At 37.5% G+C, this 15,759-nt stretch overlaps 1 protein-coding gene and 1 pseudogene across 3 annotated transcripts in view; both read right to left on the reverse strand.

The window, feature by feature from the left end:
• hfm1 (helicase for meiosis 1) overlaps nt 1-15,759 on the reverse strand; it is a 28,785-nt gene that overhangs the window by 10,926 nt on the left and 2,100 nt on the right. For all 3 annotated transcript variants that reach the window (XM_026206524.1, XM_026206523.1, XM_026206522.1), the window contains exons 4-27: nt 10,781-11,000; nt 10,405-10,655; nt 9,639-9,680; nt 9,203-9,273; nt 8,992-9,124; nt 8,728-8,879; nt 8,567-8,644; nt 8,325-8,480; nt 8,039-8,239; nt 7,859-7,947; nt 3,797-3,840; nt 3,599-3,700; nt 3,353-3,498; nt 2,227-2,321; nt 1,977-2,110; nt 1,851-1,898; nt 1,685-1,765; nt 1,451-1,542; nt 1,243-1,349; nt 879-926; nt 683-780; nt 405-539; nt 212-297; nt 15-98 (exon numbers count right to left, since the gene is read on the reverse strand). In XM_026206524.1, coding sequence (XP_026062309.1) covers nt 15-98; nt 212-297; nt 405-539; nt 683-780; nt 879-926; nt 1,243-1,349; nt 1,451-1,542; nt 1,685-1,765; nt 1,851-1,898; nt 1,977-2,110; nt 2,227-2,321; nt 3,353-3,498; nt 3,599-3,700; nt 3,797-3,840; nt 7,859-7,947; nt 8,039-8,239; nt 8,325-8,480; nt 8,567-8,644; nt 8,728-8,879; nt 8,992-9,124; nt 9,203-9,273; nt 9,639-9,680; nt 10,405-10,655; nt 10,781-11,000 — 2,693 coding nt within the window. The remainder of the gene's footprint in view (nt 1-14; nt 99-211; nt 298-404; nt 540-682; nt 781-878; nt 927-1,242; nt 1,350-1,450; nt 1,543-1,684; nt 1,766-1,850; nt 1,899-1,976; nt 2,111-2,226; nt 2,322-3,352; nt 3,499-3,598; nt 3,701-3,796; nt 3,841-7,858; nt 7,948-8,038; nt 8,240-8,324; nt 8,481-8,566; nt 8,645-8,727; nt 8,880-8,991; nt 9,125-9,202; nt 9,274-9,638; nt 9,681-10,404; nt 10,656-10,780; nt 11,001-15,759) is intronic.
• LOC113046494 (uncharacterized) lies at nt 14,042-14,158 on the reverse strand (annotated as a pseudogene).

Here is a 15,759-nt window from a genome sequence, read left to right on the forward strand (position 1 = left end):
ATATAAAATGTTACCTGTTCCAAAGTAACTTCACATTTCGGAAGTTTGCTGACAGCTTCCTTAATCTGGTTCCCAAACGGAGGGTGTCGGTTCACAATCTGACAAAAAAAAAAAGAAGTCTATAATAGTTCTGTAACAACAGAAAGACTCCATCATGAATAAATGTTCTTATAAACTTCTAAAAAAAAGTTTGCAAGATATTTTGACTTACTATTTCTAATTCTCTAGGACTGGTCTGCTCAATTTTGCTGAATGTTGTAAGCCCTGCATTCACCATAGCAGTGGCAAGTGTTAATCCTAAAAAAAAAAGACCCCAAATATAAAAAGCACACTCATTTAGCACAACAAATACACTACAATTTTAACATTTGAAAAATGTACGAATTTTAGAGATGCCACCTGACCTATCCTCTCAAGCTGTCTGGAGATGTAAGGCGAGTTCTCCCACAGTTTAGCTCGAAAACATTTGGCAAGAATTAAAGAATTGAGTCGAGCTGAGAAATTCGACTTGGAGTGATGACTGAGAAACTCAGTCAGATCTATCAGAGATCAAGAGCAGCATGTTGTTAAAACTATGATAAGTAAAAAGTGGCATGAGAAAGAATTGCACATTTACAATTTCATGGCCGTCTCATCAGACAGAGAGAGCAAAAGCTTAAAAAGAGACATGTAAGTAACATACATCTGCTGACTCTATTTCCATTTCTGAATATTCTTCCAGTGTCCTGTATGAGTCCAAACTCCTGAATGGGGATGCAGCCAAGCTGAGCTTGAATCAGACTAGGATGAGAACATAAATTAAATAAATAAATAAAAGACGCAAGCCATGCAATCAAGTGGTAAAATTGTACATCCAAAAGCTAATAGCAGGACCTTACCAATTCACTTTCATGTCATTACTTTTGATCTTTCCCTCCATAGGAAACCTAAAAAGAAAACATTACAACTCACATAATTTAGTCTAACTATTCAATATGTTAGCTACACTTAAAATAATGGTGTAGAAACAGTTTTCACTCCGAAATTGCTTTTAATTTTCACAAAAATTACAAAGAAACTACAAGTAAACCTGAATGTAACGTGAGAAAGAAAAAAAAAAAAGATATTTTCTTGTAAAACATACTCTAGAAATATTTTTATTATTACAACTTATACATATTATTTAGTATTATTTAACATTTTATTTATTACAAATACTATTTTATGGTATATGGTTATTAGGTAACTGAAGACAACTTTGACCTGATGGTGGTTCTGTTCTTATCCTTGTTCAACATGTTCAAGGTTTTCTTTTCATTTACTCTCAACTGCACATCACTGAATTCTTTCCCCTTCGATATCATTTCAATCTAGAGTGAAAAAAAGTGTTTATATTATTATATGATGTTCTGAAGTAGTTAATAATATCAATGGATCAGGAAATGCTGCAAGAACAACAACGTTTTCTTACCAGTTCGGGTAATGTTTCTGTTCCTGTCACCATACTGAACTGCTTCACAGTGTCAAAAGCAACACAGTACCTGGCCATGAGTTTTCCAATCTCTGTGTGTGTAACCATTCCATATATATGGACATTACAACCAAAGACAGATTTGATAAAGACACTAAATAATAATAAAAAGTGAGAAGGAGAGTTAAATTAAACTTCATATATTGTAAGTGGAAAAAGAGCATCATCAGCAACCTGTGGGCTTGATGTTAATGTCTTCATCCATGGTTATCAGGTTGAAAGAGGCCAAAGAGTTAAGGTTCTTCAAGCACAGCTCTAAAACACAGAGTACATTTACAAAACAAGCAGCTCAGTGTAGTCAGTTTTCAAAGTACTTATGAACTGACTCACTTTTTCATACCTTGTAATTTAGTCTCAATTCCGCATTTGTCAAGCTCAGGAGAAAAACCTGTGAAAAAATATGAGAGACTAATAAAGAACAGCTAGGAGCAAAATTTATGTTTGGGATTTAAGGTTTAGGATTTACCATAGTGTTTGGGGTTTTTCAAAGCACGGATGTACAGGAAGGTGGAGCGGATCCAGTCTAGAGCCATATTCACGTCAGATATGGTATGGAGAACTATCTCTGCATTCAAGTGCTCCACCAAGTTTGTATGCAAGCTGAAAATAGTTATTTTGTTGTATTTATCACATAAATAGATAACACATAAATAACCTATATCATATGTTTTGGGAAAATAAAAATCCTTTCTGAGACTGAACAAAATGTTTTATACCTGCTCTCAATGCTGTCTATGCCACTCAAGAAATGTGTGTATTTATCCTTTGTCTGAGATCGGGTCATGATCACTGCAGTTGCTGTTGTATCAAACTAAACAAAAAAACAAATCCAGTGTGTGCTGAGGTCTCCATCTTAAAGGGGTCATCAGATGCCCATTTTCCACAAATTTATATGATTCTTTAGCGTCTTAGGTCTCCATCTTAAAGGGGTCATCGGATGCCCATTTTCCACAAATTTATGATTCTTTTGGGTCTTAATGAAAAGTCTGGTGTCTCTAATGTCTGGTGACAAGCCATTGTCATGAGATTGTTTACTTAAGCCACATTTAGCCAAAAAAATGTCTAACTGGCACATTATTAGAAAGGCAATGTGCAAAAATTCATAAAAGAACCATATACTCACTTCTTCTCACTAACTCACTTTCATTACAAATGGATTGCGCGAGCATAAATGCATTTATGTAGATTGGGGCCACATTCCCTTTAAAAACAAAAGTAACCCACTGTGTCCTCAGCGTCTCAGATGCCAGGAGTAAATGACGACTGCTATGTTCATTATTACATCCAACAAAAAAACACCTCTAACTCTTAGGAGACATTCTTGTCTACATCTGGTCTGGCGGTCAAACAATGATGGACTGATGACAGCTCACTCAGGGCAGTTCTCAGGTAAAACTCTAGTGTCAATCAACAATTGTGGGAGTGGCCAGGGTCTGTGTGACATCGCACAGCCAAGAAGCTGAGAACAGCTTGATATAAAAAAGGGGAAATTATGTATAGGTATTTAAAAAAAAAAAAAGAGTGGATTTTTATCATTATAGGGAGCATGTATATAAAACCGTGCCAACACACATTTCAGTTCAAACAACATATGAAACTGAATTTTGCATCCGACGACCCTTCAATAGTGTGATGTGTGTTTGCATTTTCAGTTGAGATTCAGTTCAGTTGATTGTTTGAAATCTAACCACATTTTTATATATAATAAATACATATCTTGTAGCTTGGTTTGATTTGATACAACATAGTTAAATTATTTCTAGATTATTATAACCTATACATAAAGACTTTTGGGTCAGGAGGCAACTTCTGGAGTCACGCTCTGAATTGTGTTAGCAGTACCTGAGGTCTGCCAGCTCTCCCAATCATCTGTAAAAGGTCAGCTTCACTGTACTCTTCACATGCACCACCAACATAGTGCAATGTGGATTTGATTACCACAAGGTGTGCAGGCAGATTCACACCCATAGCAAGGGTGCTGGTTGTAACTGAAAAAGGCAGGGTTTTCCTATTTTTTCATTTGCTTTTTATAATACGTTATGAACTGAATAATCAAAACTAAAGTGAAAACCTATTTGCAGAACTTACATAACACTGGTAAGTCACCCACAGTAAATGCTTCTTCAGTCATTTTCCTGTCTGACACATCCATGCCAGCATGATGATATCCAATGCCACAAATAAATAGATCTGGAAGAGGTATACAAAAATGTTTAGTATACCTTCAAAAAACAGTGACCAATGTATTCATGAATGCAAAATAGCATAAGTAATTTATGTACACACCTCTGAGTTTTGCATCAAGCAGAGAGTTTGCATATTTCATCAGTCTATGAAAGAGTTAATGAGTTATAATTAGAGATGTCCACATTAAGAGTCATCTTAAAAATACAGTTCAGATCTTGCAAAGCATCTGTATGTATGTATGTATATGTACACACACACACACACGTGCGCACACACACATACTGCGGGGAAAATATTTATTTGATTCCCTGTTGATCTTTTATGTTTGCCCACTTACTAAGAAATAAAGGGTCTTTTTTTTATGGTAGGTTTATTTTGAGACAGAATACCCACCAAAAAAAACACATTATATAAAGGTTAGAGATTGATTTTCATTTCAATGAGTGAAATAAGTATTTGATCCCCCACCAACCAGCAAGAATTCTGGCTCCCACAGATTGTTTTTTTGGCCCATGTGGAACATAGATTAGTCCTGTCACTTTAAGAAGTTACTCCTAATGTCAGCTCGATAGGTGTATAAAAGACACCTGTCCACACAATCTTTATCTTCCATTCCAACCTCTCCCACCACCATGGGTAAGACCAAAGTGCTGTCAAAGGATTTCAGAGACAAGAGTGTAGGTCTGCACAAGGCTGGAATGGGCTACAAGTCCATCAGCAAGAAGCTTGGTGAGAAGGAGACAACTTTTGGTGCTATTATTCGGAAATGAAAAAAAAAAAAAAACCTCTACGCACACCGTGGCATTATAGTCGCCATTTGCTAGTAAATTTGTCAGTTTACTCGCCAGACTACTATTTTACACACACACACACACACATTTATATGATTCCAATCAGCTTATATTTGTAAAATGGCACAGCTTCTTAAATCTTAGTTTCTTAATCAGTCAGTAAAGCATTATATTATGGTTTTAAGCACTATTTAATGATATAACTTAATTGATTAGAACTCAAACTTGGTAATCATGTATGAAAGCATATTTGTCATTTTAACTGAACTTAAGACTGGTGGTGATACTTAAGTTATTGTTGGTCATTCAGGGTTTCTAAAAAAAAAATAAAAAAAAAAACATTCTACTAATTCTACTACCATACTAACAATATACAATGCACTATGGATTGATGAGCTGCTGGGTTCATGAATATTATTCACGTTGTCTGCGTTCAGTCGAACTGATTTGCTGAAATCAAAACAGGGACGGTAATAGATCAGTGCCAGCCAATGAAATTGCCGTTTGCGCATTAGCTCCGCCTACTACCAGAGAAACCGGCATACCTTCTGCTTGTTCTAAAAAGCTGAATATTTCTAAAATAACTCCATTATTTTTACAGGAAAATACAACAAAGAATATAGTTTACATGTAGTGCGTCGATTCATCATGGTAAGACTCTCGCTCTGTCTCATGGCATGTGTGAGAAAATCGCTATCAGCAAGGCAACAGCGAATCGTGCGCCTTCACACAGAGTTTAAAGTTCGGCAAATACAGGTGCGCAAGTGCTTGAAAAAGCTGTAAACTAATTCCACATTGCACAAGGTGCAAACAACCTTACGCCTGTTTCGCACATACTCCGTCTGCAGTGCGTATGCGTGGTATATTTTTTTACGCACCCATGTTAAGGTGAAGGTGAAGTGACATTCAGCCAAGTATGGTGACCCATACTCAGAATTTATTCTCTGCATTTAACCCATCCGAAATGCACACACACAGAGCAGTGAACACACACACACACACACACTGTGAGCACACACCCGGAGCAGTGGGCAGCCATTTATGCTGCGGCGCCCGGGGAGCAGTTGGGGGTTCGATGCCTTGCTCAAGGGCACCTAAGTCGTGATATTGAAGGTGAAGAGAGAGCTGTTCATGCACTCCCCCCACCCACAATTCCGTCCGGCCCGAGACTAGAACTCACAACCCTTCGATTGGAAGTCCAACCCTCTAACCATTAGGCCACGACTCCCCAGGATTCCAGTTGCATTCCAGGAGCGGTGCGTCTGCAGCAGTGCAGAGATCATTTACGTACCGAGTAGTGGACTGCAAACACGTCCTGTGTGAAAGCACATCGAGTCCGTGCTGCACCACATACGTAACGTACACGGACTGCATACGCACTGCAGACGGAATATGTGTGAAACAGGTGTGAGCAGGGCCGTAGCTGGGGTCAGTGGAGACCCGGTGAAGGTTGTACCAGTGGGCCCTGTTTGAAATTGTTTAATTTGTATGTTCGTTTATTTTTATTTATTCGTGCTTAAGTTTTTTTCAAGTTTGTAGATGTCAAGGTACAGAAACCAAATAATTAAATGTAAAATAGCACTGGATAGTCTTCAAAGTAAAAATGAAATATACAATCAAACTTACATTTATTCAGACACCTTCAACAATTCTCACATTATTACAGTTTTTCAATATATATTATATATTTTATCTGGTGTCTGAATAATTTTTGGTTTGACTGTTAAAACTACAAAGTAATTCAGTCAAGAACAGTGAGTGATTTTCCCACCACTAATATATATACACACACAGTCATGGCCAAAAATATTGGCACCCTTGGTAAATATGATCAAAGAAGGCTGTGAAAATGCATCTGCATTGTTAATCCTTTTGATCTTTTATTAAAAAATATGTATCCTTTCATTGGATAATAAGAATATAAAATGGGGGTTAATATCTTTATGAAATGAATATTCTCTTTATGAATATTCCCATTCATATTCACAATTCTGAGCATTCCAGCATGATTATAAATATGAAATTATCCAGTTATGGCTTCTTGTTTCTCAGAAATATAAAGAGGAGGGTAAACAAAGTTCAAATTCCCTTAATCATCCATCAAAATAAAAAAAACAAAGAATATTTTTCTGATGTGCAGCAACAGATAATTGAGCTTCACAAATTGGTGAAGCGGCTTTAAGAAAAGAGCTAGAGCAGTGACAATTCCCATTTCCACCATCAGGGCAATAATTAAGAATTTCCAACCAACAGAAAATGTTACAAAACTGCCTGGAAGAGGACGGGTATCTATATTGTCCTAATGCACGGTGAGAAAACGAGTTTGATTAGCTAAAGACTCTCCAACGGTCACACCTGGAGAATTGCAGAAAATTGTTGAGTCTCTGGTTAAGAAAACTTTTTAAAAAATTGTCAAACATAACCTACATCATCACATGCTGTTTGGGAGGGTTACAAGAAAAATTCTCCTAGCTCATTCAAAAACAAACTAAAGCATATTCAGTTATCAGACACGACTGGAACTTCAAATAGGACCGGCTTCTATGATCAGAAGAAACTAAAAAATGAGCTTTTTAGCAGTAAACACTCAAGATGGGTTTGGTGAAAACAGGGATAAAAAGTACACCATATGTACAATAAAATATAATGCTGTATTTTTGATGTTGTGGGCCTATATTTCTGCTGGAGGTCTGGGACATCTTTTTCAGATACATGGCATCATGGATTCTATCAAATACTAACAGATAAAAAAACTGTAAGTGACTGACTCTGTTAGAAATCTTATAATGGGTCATGTTTGGATTTTCCAACTGTACAATAACCCAAACACAAACCTCAAAAACAACACAGAAATGGGTCACTGAGCACAAATCAAGCTTCAGCTATAGCCATTCCAGTTCTCTGACCTGAACCCTACAGAAAATGAGAGGAGTGAACTGAAGAGGAGAAGCATCAACATGGAGCTGGGAATGTAAAGGGTCTTGAGTGATTCTGGATGAAGGAATGGTCTATGATCTCTTGTCAGGTGTTCTCTAACATCATGAGGCATTATAGGAGAAAATTTTGACCTGTTAAACTGGCAAATGGAGGTTTTAAAAAAGTATTGAATAAAAGGGTGCCATTAATTGTGGCCAATGTGTATTGGAGAAAAACATTTATTTCAGAATGATATTTCCCCCCATTTTAAATTCTCATTATCCAATGAAATTATACATTTTTGTGATTTGTTTTAAATAAAACACCAAAAGAATTAACAATGCAGATGAATTTTCACAGCCTTCTTTGATCACATTTACCAAGGGTGCCAATATTTTTGGCCATGACTGTATATATACACACATACATGATCTCTGCAATGTAACTATAGTACCTTTGTTTGTGGTCGAGGCTCATAATGAATCTGGCATCCTTGGCGAGCACAGAAGCAGACTGTTGAACTCCTTTTCTTGTGGAGCAAAACTGTTAAATTCAGACAAATGTATAACATTTATTTATTAATTTTTTTCAAAATACACACCCAACACATCTGCATTTACAAAGATTCACTTACCACAAGGGTTGGTTTTTGATCAGAGTAGGTTTGAATAACGTTGGCCATTTTGTAGTTGAGAGAAAGATCAAACTTGAATTCATTCTGATTATTTCCACAGGGGAACCCGAGCACCACTTTCCTCAGTTTCACAGGCCTGTGAGTCTCATCCATCTCCAAACAAGTGGCAGGCCCTGACTCATCCGAAAGCCATTCAGATACCTTTAAAATGGTAAAGAAAATAAGGAATAATCTTAATTAACCTGAAAAAATATTCATCTCTTTGGTACTTCCTCAAACAACTTACATCCTGGATGTTTGGGATGGTAGCTGAGACAGCCACAAATCGTGTTGATGCTTTTGATTTTGGATTTACAGCCAGTTGATACGAGTGCATGGTTTTCATTCTGCTGACCACAACTTCAAGAGTTGCTCCACGGGTTTTGTCTTTGACTACGTGTATCTAGAGAGGGTATGTAGACAAAAATATCATTCATTCATGAAACACTGTCATCTGTTATCAAATACTAAATCAGAAATAAATCAGACCTCATCAATGAGGAAGAGACTAACAGATGGCGATAAACGGTTATCCTTCCACCTCCTTGTCATGCTGTCCCATTTTTCCTTTCAAAGGGAAAAAACTTTAAAAGACTTAAAAGGACTTGTTGGAAATATGTTTTATGATTCTACCTTATGTAGCAACTTACAGGAGTTGTAAAAATCAGATGAGCATCTTGGATTTCAAAAATGTCATCAATCTCTGTGTCTCCAGTTAACTCCTTGCAGTTTAGTCCAAGGGGTCCAAACTTCTGTTTCCAGTTTTCAAAACGCTGACTGCAAAGAGCCTTAATTGGTGCCACTAAACCCAAAAAATGTCAAACAGTATTGTTATGAATTAGTGAATGAAAAGTCTCAAATAAAAAATGCTTAGTTATTAAGCTCAAATAATAATAGCTAGAATTGTAACTCACTGTACACAGCTCTGACATTGTGCCAGTCGTCTGAAGCCTCAATCAGTAGTTGAACAATGGCCAGCTCAAAGAGCACAGTCTTCCCAGAGCCCGTTGGAGCACAGGCAACAAAATTTTTATTGGTGTACAGAACCTGAAATAGAGCAATAATTTGCTGCACAATGTGTTTTTTGAACTTTACATTTAATAGATATAAATGCTAAAGATTTACATCATCCAGTGCTTGGGACTGCACATAGTTGAAGTAAGGAAATTCTTTAAACACACTTCTGAATTTAGCAGCTTACACATATATCAAGGAAAACAATGAATGTGATAATGCATCATTCACAGTCCAAAGGCATGAATGTAAATTGAACAATTTAAGGAATAATTTAAAGTCCCCTTGGATTCCGAGTTTTCCGTTCTAAGACTAAAACAGGATTTGGGTAGGATGTTTTGTACAATATAATTTTCTATATTCCCAGAAGTGAATCTTTCTATTTTTTTTATGTGAATGTTGCCCAAAAGTGAATTTTGTCAGTGTTTAGAATACAATAGCATATGCTATAGATTAGTTAAACAATAGTAAACCACAAAGCCACAAAACTCTGATTTCATGAGGTCTTTAATTATATTAAAATGTATTTCTTAATGAAAGAGGATACGAATTTCAGAGACTGGACGTAGTGCTCCTTTTCCAGATGACCCTTGAAAAACGATATCAATATTAAAATGACAATATTCAGATTAACACTAATTTTGTTCTCTATGTATGGAAATTGTTACAGTTTTTGCACATGCTCTAATAACTATGCTAGGAACACACTGCATGATTTTCAATGTTGCTGTTCATTTCACACCACACGATTGTCTGGGGTACCATTTATCTGCTGTTGAGTGCACACTACAAAACAAATCATCGACGTGGGTCAGACATCATATTGAGGGTAAGATGGGTTTCAAAGTACAAGTTTTGAAAATTAAACCCTTATAAACTATGAAAATGCAAACCTGAGAAAACATTTATGTCATGCACAAATGTATTATGTGTATATATTAGAAATGTGTATGTGCACAGGAAAAGTGATGTTGTCAGCTACTGGCCTGGCATGCATAACACAGTGTTTTCTGTATGTGAAACTTTTGTGTTTTTAGTATCTAATGGGCATCAGTGACGAATCTGCGCTTCTCTAAGATTGAGTCTTTGACAACACACAGCACACAATATGTGACAGTCACTCACATGCACGAGCACCAATTTGCAATTGACTTTGTGCATCTGAATGAAATCATGCAGTGTGTACCCGGCATTAAAAAGTACAGAGATTTAACTTTTTAACAGGTAGTATAGCTGGTTAAATTTGTTACAACTTTAACTCACTCTATATTTTGACATTCAAGTTAAGTAATAGTGCTACAATGATATATTACCTTCAAGTTCTGCAGGTTTGAAACCAAAATGGACATTATGGTTTGTTTTTGAAGGTGTCTCACATGTTTTTTCTGTTTGGCCAAAGTCAGTAAAAGGACTACAGGTAGCAACAGCATGTGTAGTCTGTGGACCTATGTTTGTCATGGCAACCTGACCAAGGAAACCCATGTCATTTGTTGTCGACATCATCTGATTTGGGATACTGTCTTCATCATTCCCTGAGATCCTTCTCGTGGGAGCTCTGAACAACCTAGGTTTACAGTAAAAACCTGTCTGTTTACCCACTTATTGTTCTACTGCCAATATCTATTTCACAAAGAATTGCTTGTTACATCAGCAAATTTTGTAAACTCAATCAAGATTGAGTAACCATACCGAGTCTTGAAGGGAGGAGCACTGGCAGTAGGTGAAGGCCCTGCTTCCACAAAACCCATCTGGTCGACAGCTTGATGTCTTTCTCTAGAAGGTTCATGGGTCCACAAAACCGATTCCTCCAGCTCATGTGATTTCACAGTCTGCCACTGGACACTTGCGATGGGATTGTGAATAGGTTTTTGTGCAGGAGGCAGAAATTTCTTTGATCTCTGAGAACAACCTTCATAAATGAGAAATTAAATAAAAAGTAACACTCTTCCAGTAAATTCATGCAATATACACCTGTACAAATAAATGTACACACACATTGCAATTTTAGGTTGCATTTTATATTTTAAAAGTGTCATATGATGCTTTTTTAAAGATTATTATAGAGGTGCTCCGATCACGATCGGCCGATCGTTATGCGTATCTCCTCAGTAAAGCCGGTTTTCTAATCAGCGGTTAATTCCATCAGGTGCGTGATTTCACATAGAGCAGCTGTTACTACACAGAGCCGTTGTTAATAGAGAAGATGCGCAAATCACGTTAATTTTCAGCGTTTATTGGCCCATCTTCTCAGTTAACAACGGCTCTGTGTAGTAACAGCTGCTCTATGTGAAATCACGCACCTGATGGAATTAACCGCCGATTAGAAAACCGGCTTTACTGACGAAATGCGCATTAACGATCGGCCGATCGTGATCGGAGCACCCCTAGATTATTATTTGGTGTATTTGGTGTAACAGAATATGTTGACATGCTTTCATTTTCAAAAACACATTATTTTTCATATACTGTACATTATTATATGTCCTCTATGCCCTGCCTCTCTCAAACGAGTCGTTTTCTACAAAGTCCCTACTTCCGACAAGCGCAGTCTGCTTTGATTGGTCAACTGACCCAGTGCATTGTGATTGGCCGAACACCGCAAGCACTTGTCAGAAATGTAATGCCTCTTTCCATAATGGTGAGCTTCCATCTTTCAAAATAAATGTAAAGACAGTTAATAATGTCCCTAATTTTACCATCAGTTCAAGCCCGAAAGGAGAACAGAGCGGCGTGACAGACACAGTGATGAAGCTTGTACATGTTAGCAGTACACAAGCCACAGATGGTTAAGACACCTGACTCCACTGTCTGACCATCTCTCTCTCTCTCTCTCTCTCTCTCTGTCTCTCTCTCTGTCTCTCTCTCTACGCCAGATTGTCATAGCAAAGTCAGAATTATCTCCTCTCCTAGGTTTACGAAACGGTCGTCCATAAAATGCATTGCTGTTCTGTTCTTCTTTGAATCTTAAAGATTCCTAAATGCATCTACTTTAAGAAGGCAAAATGAAGTGTTTTTGCTTTCTCCTAGATACACAGAGCATCTCCCTGACATGGCTGCTTCAACACTAACTGCAGTTACTGAAACATGGCTTTTCTTTGTGTGAACATTTGGGCGGCATTACGCAAAAATTTCCACATAGTGATGTAGACATATGGGGCGTGTTTGAATGAGCCGTTTTAGGTGGGCATGGCAGAGTCTTAACCTTCATAAATAATAATAATTCATTACATTTATATAGCGCTTTTCTAGGCACTCAAAGCACTTACATAGTCAGGGGCTATCTCATCATCCACCACCAGTGTGCAGCATCCACCTGGATGATGCGACAGCAGCCATATTGCGCCAAAACGCCTACCACACACCCATAGACAGTAAAAGAAATGGACACAGCGACCCCATAGGAACTCAATTGAGACAAGTGAAGCATATTTTTAGCCATTTTTAGCACTTCCGTTTCTGACGCACAGACTCAAACCAAGCTTAATGACATCAGCAACCTGTCTGACAGATGTAAATCTTCTAGTAGCTGTAAGTGCAAACTCCCATCGTTAATCTTGCAGAGACGGCGAGCTTGAGCGGGGAGTTCATCGGCGTGAGTGAGCAGGAGTAAGTATTCTGATTAATTATTTTGTATAGTATTTTAAAATGTAACGCCAGTACGCCATATTAAGTTAATTGCCTGCGAGCTTCTCCTCCTGTCTATACGGTAATTTCTGTACAGTGCGACAGAGAGTCGAGTGGTTATGACGCAATCGTTAGCCTATTTTTACAAAGACTGTTTCTACGGGGCCATAATGTAACATAGAAGGTAATGGAGCCCTTTATACATTGTCGTGTATCTTTAGAAATAAATAATGGACAAATGGAGTCTTTAAACACCTCAGATGTAAAGTTATTCACTGTGAAAGTGACAGCAAAATGAATGCAAAGTCAATGGGATGCTAACTGTGCGTTCACACCGCCAGCGTCGAGAGCGTCAAAAATCGCTCTTGCTGCTCTGCTAACGACGCTGCAGAAACATTCGTGAGCGCAGATGCTCTGACGTAGATCGAATGCTTATTTTGTATTTTAAGTGGCCACAAAGCAAACAAGCTTGCTGATCTTGTGCAGACTAACCACAAGGAGGGTAACGTTATAAGTTAATCTCATTAAATATTGTTGTGGACGAAATATTAAGATCCTTTACTTAAAATGAACAAGCTCAGACACCTTGGTCCACGTATCACTTTTAATTTATTTTTTATGTCCCTGTACGCAAACAGGGACACATTATAGATTATTGCGAACGCGAAACAGCAATAATCAACCTGTCCTCCATTGTGCTTGGGAACTAATGTGGTCGGAGCTGCGTTCTATGGAATCCTCTCAAGCGGTGGACTTCTACGTTCCGATTGGTTGCTGCCCAACCGCGTCATAGCTCATTACCATAAAGTTGCCTTGATTTCAACTCTTCTCGACGCTGTCAACGGCCAAGTCGCGCCGCGCCGCTCCTCGCCGCTGCTCGACACTGACTTACATTGAAAATGCATGACTTCCGGCCACTTTGACGCTGGCGGTGTGAACGCACAGTAGCGCAAGTGACGTTCTGCTACAAGATGGCAGCTCGCGGCCGACTTTAACTTCCGGTTGACTTCCTTGCTGCCTGCACACACCAGCCTACTGGTGGAGAGGAGACAGAGTGATGAAGCCAATCAGCAGATATGGGGATGATTGGGAGGCCATGATGGTCAGAGGCCAATGGGCGAATTTAGCCAGGATGCCGAGGTCACACCTCTAGTCTATTCAGAAGACATCCTGGGATTTTTAATGACCAGAGAGTCAGGACCTCGGTTTAACGTCTCATCCGAAGGATGGTGCTTGTTGACAGTAGTGTCCCCATCACTACACTGGGGCGCTAGGACCCACACAGACCACAGGGTGAGCGTCCCCTGCTGGCCTCACTAGCACCTCTTCCAGCAGCAACCTAGTTTTCCCAGGAGGTCTCCCATCCAGGTACTGACCAGGCTCAGCCCTGCTTAGCTTCAGTGGGAAACCGGTCTTGGGCTCCAGGGTGATATGGCTGCTGGCCTTGATAAAGAATATCTCTTTGGATTTGTGACTTTAGTCTTTACAACTTTACAGTTCTTCTTTATGCACCAAGAGGTTGATATACTCCAAATTCAAAAACTTTTGACTGGTAGTGTAAGATGATTATTCTTATAGATTGAAACAGCAAAAAGTATAAATAGATGATTGTCTGCCATCAGGAACTGAGTTACAAGAATGCAGTATTGTACAGAGTACAGAATTCTTCTGCTCACCAAGCCTGCATTTATTTGATCCAAAGTACCGGTACAGCAAAAACAGTTAATTTTTTACTATATAAAATAACTGCTTTATTTAAAAATGTAGTTTATTCCTGAGATCAAAACTGAATTTTCACATCATTACTCCATTACTTCAGTGTCACATGATCCAGAAATCATTCTAATATGCTAATTTGGTGATTATCAATTATCAGAGTTGAAATTTTTTTTTTCAAGATTCTTTGATGAATTTAAAGATCCAAAGATTAGCATTTATCTGAAATAAAAAAAAACTTTTGTAACATTATACACTATTCCATTCAAAAGCTTTGAGTCAGTATGATTTCTTTCTTTCTTTTTTTTGGAAGTAAATGATATACATGCAAGGATGCTAAATAAAAGGATCAAAATTGGATTGATCAAAAGTGATGATTAAGACATTTATAATGTTACAATTTCTATTTCAGATAAATCCTGTTCTTCTGAACTTTCTATTCATCAAAGAAACCTGAAAAAAAATCTGCTCAGCTGTTCAACAAAATAAATTATTTTTGAACAGCAAATCAGAATATAAGAATGATTTCTGAAGGATTATGTGACTCGAGTAATGATGCTAAAAATATAGCTTTGAAATCACAGGAATAAATTAAATTTGAAAATATTTCCATATTTTCTTATATTTCTCAAATATTTTCTTGCTGTATTTTGGATCAAATAAATGCAGGCTTGGTGAGCAGAAGATAATTTTTTTAAAAACATTAAAAATATACTGTTCAAAAACGTTAGACCGGTAGTGTATATTAGGCTATAGTTTGAAGTTAGATATTAATATTAATTAGGTGAGTCTGAGACATATATTTGACAGTGATTTCACATTTATTGTTTGTATGAAGGCTTAATAAAAAATAAAATAAAAACATTAACATGAACATTAACTTTGTGCTGGGATTTTTTTTCTAAAATATTATATGGTTTTAAATAAGCTGTCATAGACTTGGCAAATTCATTTTTCATAAGTTTGTATGCACAGACATCTGTTGTGGACATTCTTGGCCGTTTTTACGAGGCTTATTTAATAGTGTTAGAATTATATTCTACTGACCGAAATTAAGAAATATATTATGATATAAATTTGGGGCATATCGTCCAGCCCTACTGGAAGAGGATGTGTATCTATATTGTCTTAATGCAAAGAAAGGTAGTTGCCAAAACTCTCCATGAAGAACACCTGGAGAATTGTGGAAAATAGTTGAGTCTTGGGGTCAGAAAGCCTAATAATAAAATATCAAACAGCACCTATATCACCCCAAGCTGTTTGGGAGAGTTTCAAGAAAATACTAACTCCAGCATAATCAGTTTCCAGAAACTACTGGCATTTCAAAT

The sequence above is a fragment of the Carassius auratus genome, chromosome 27, assembly GCF_003368295.1.
Source record: "Carassius auratus strain Wakin chromosome 27, ASM336829v1, whole genome shotgun sequence".
Taxonomy (NCBI): domain Eukaryota; kingdom Metazoa; phylum Chordata; class Actinopteri; order Cypriniformes; family Cyprinidae; genus Carassius; species Carassius auratus.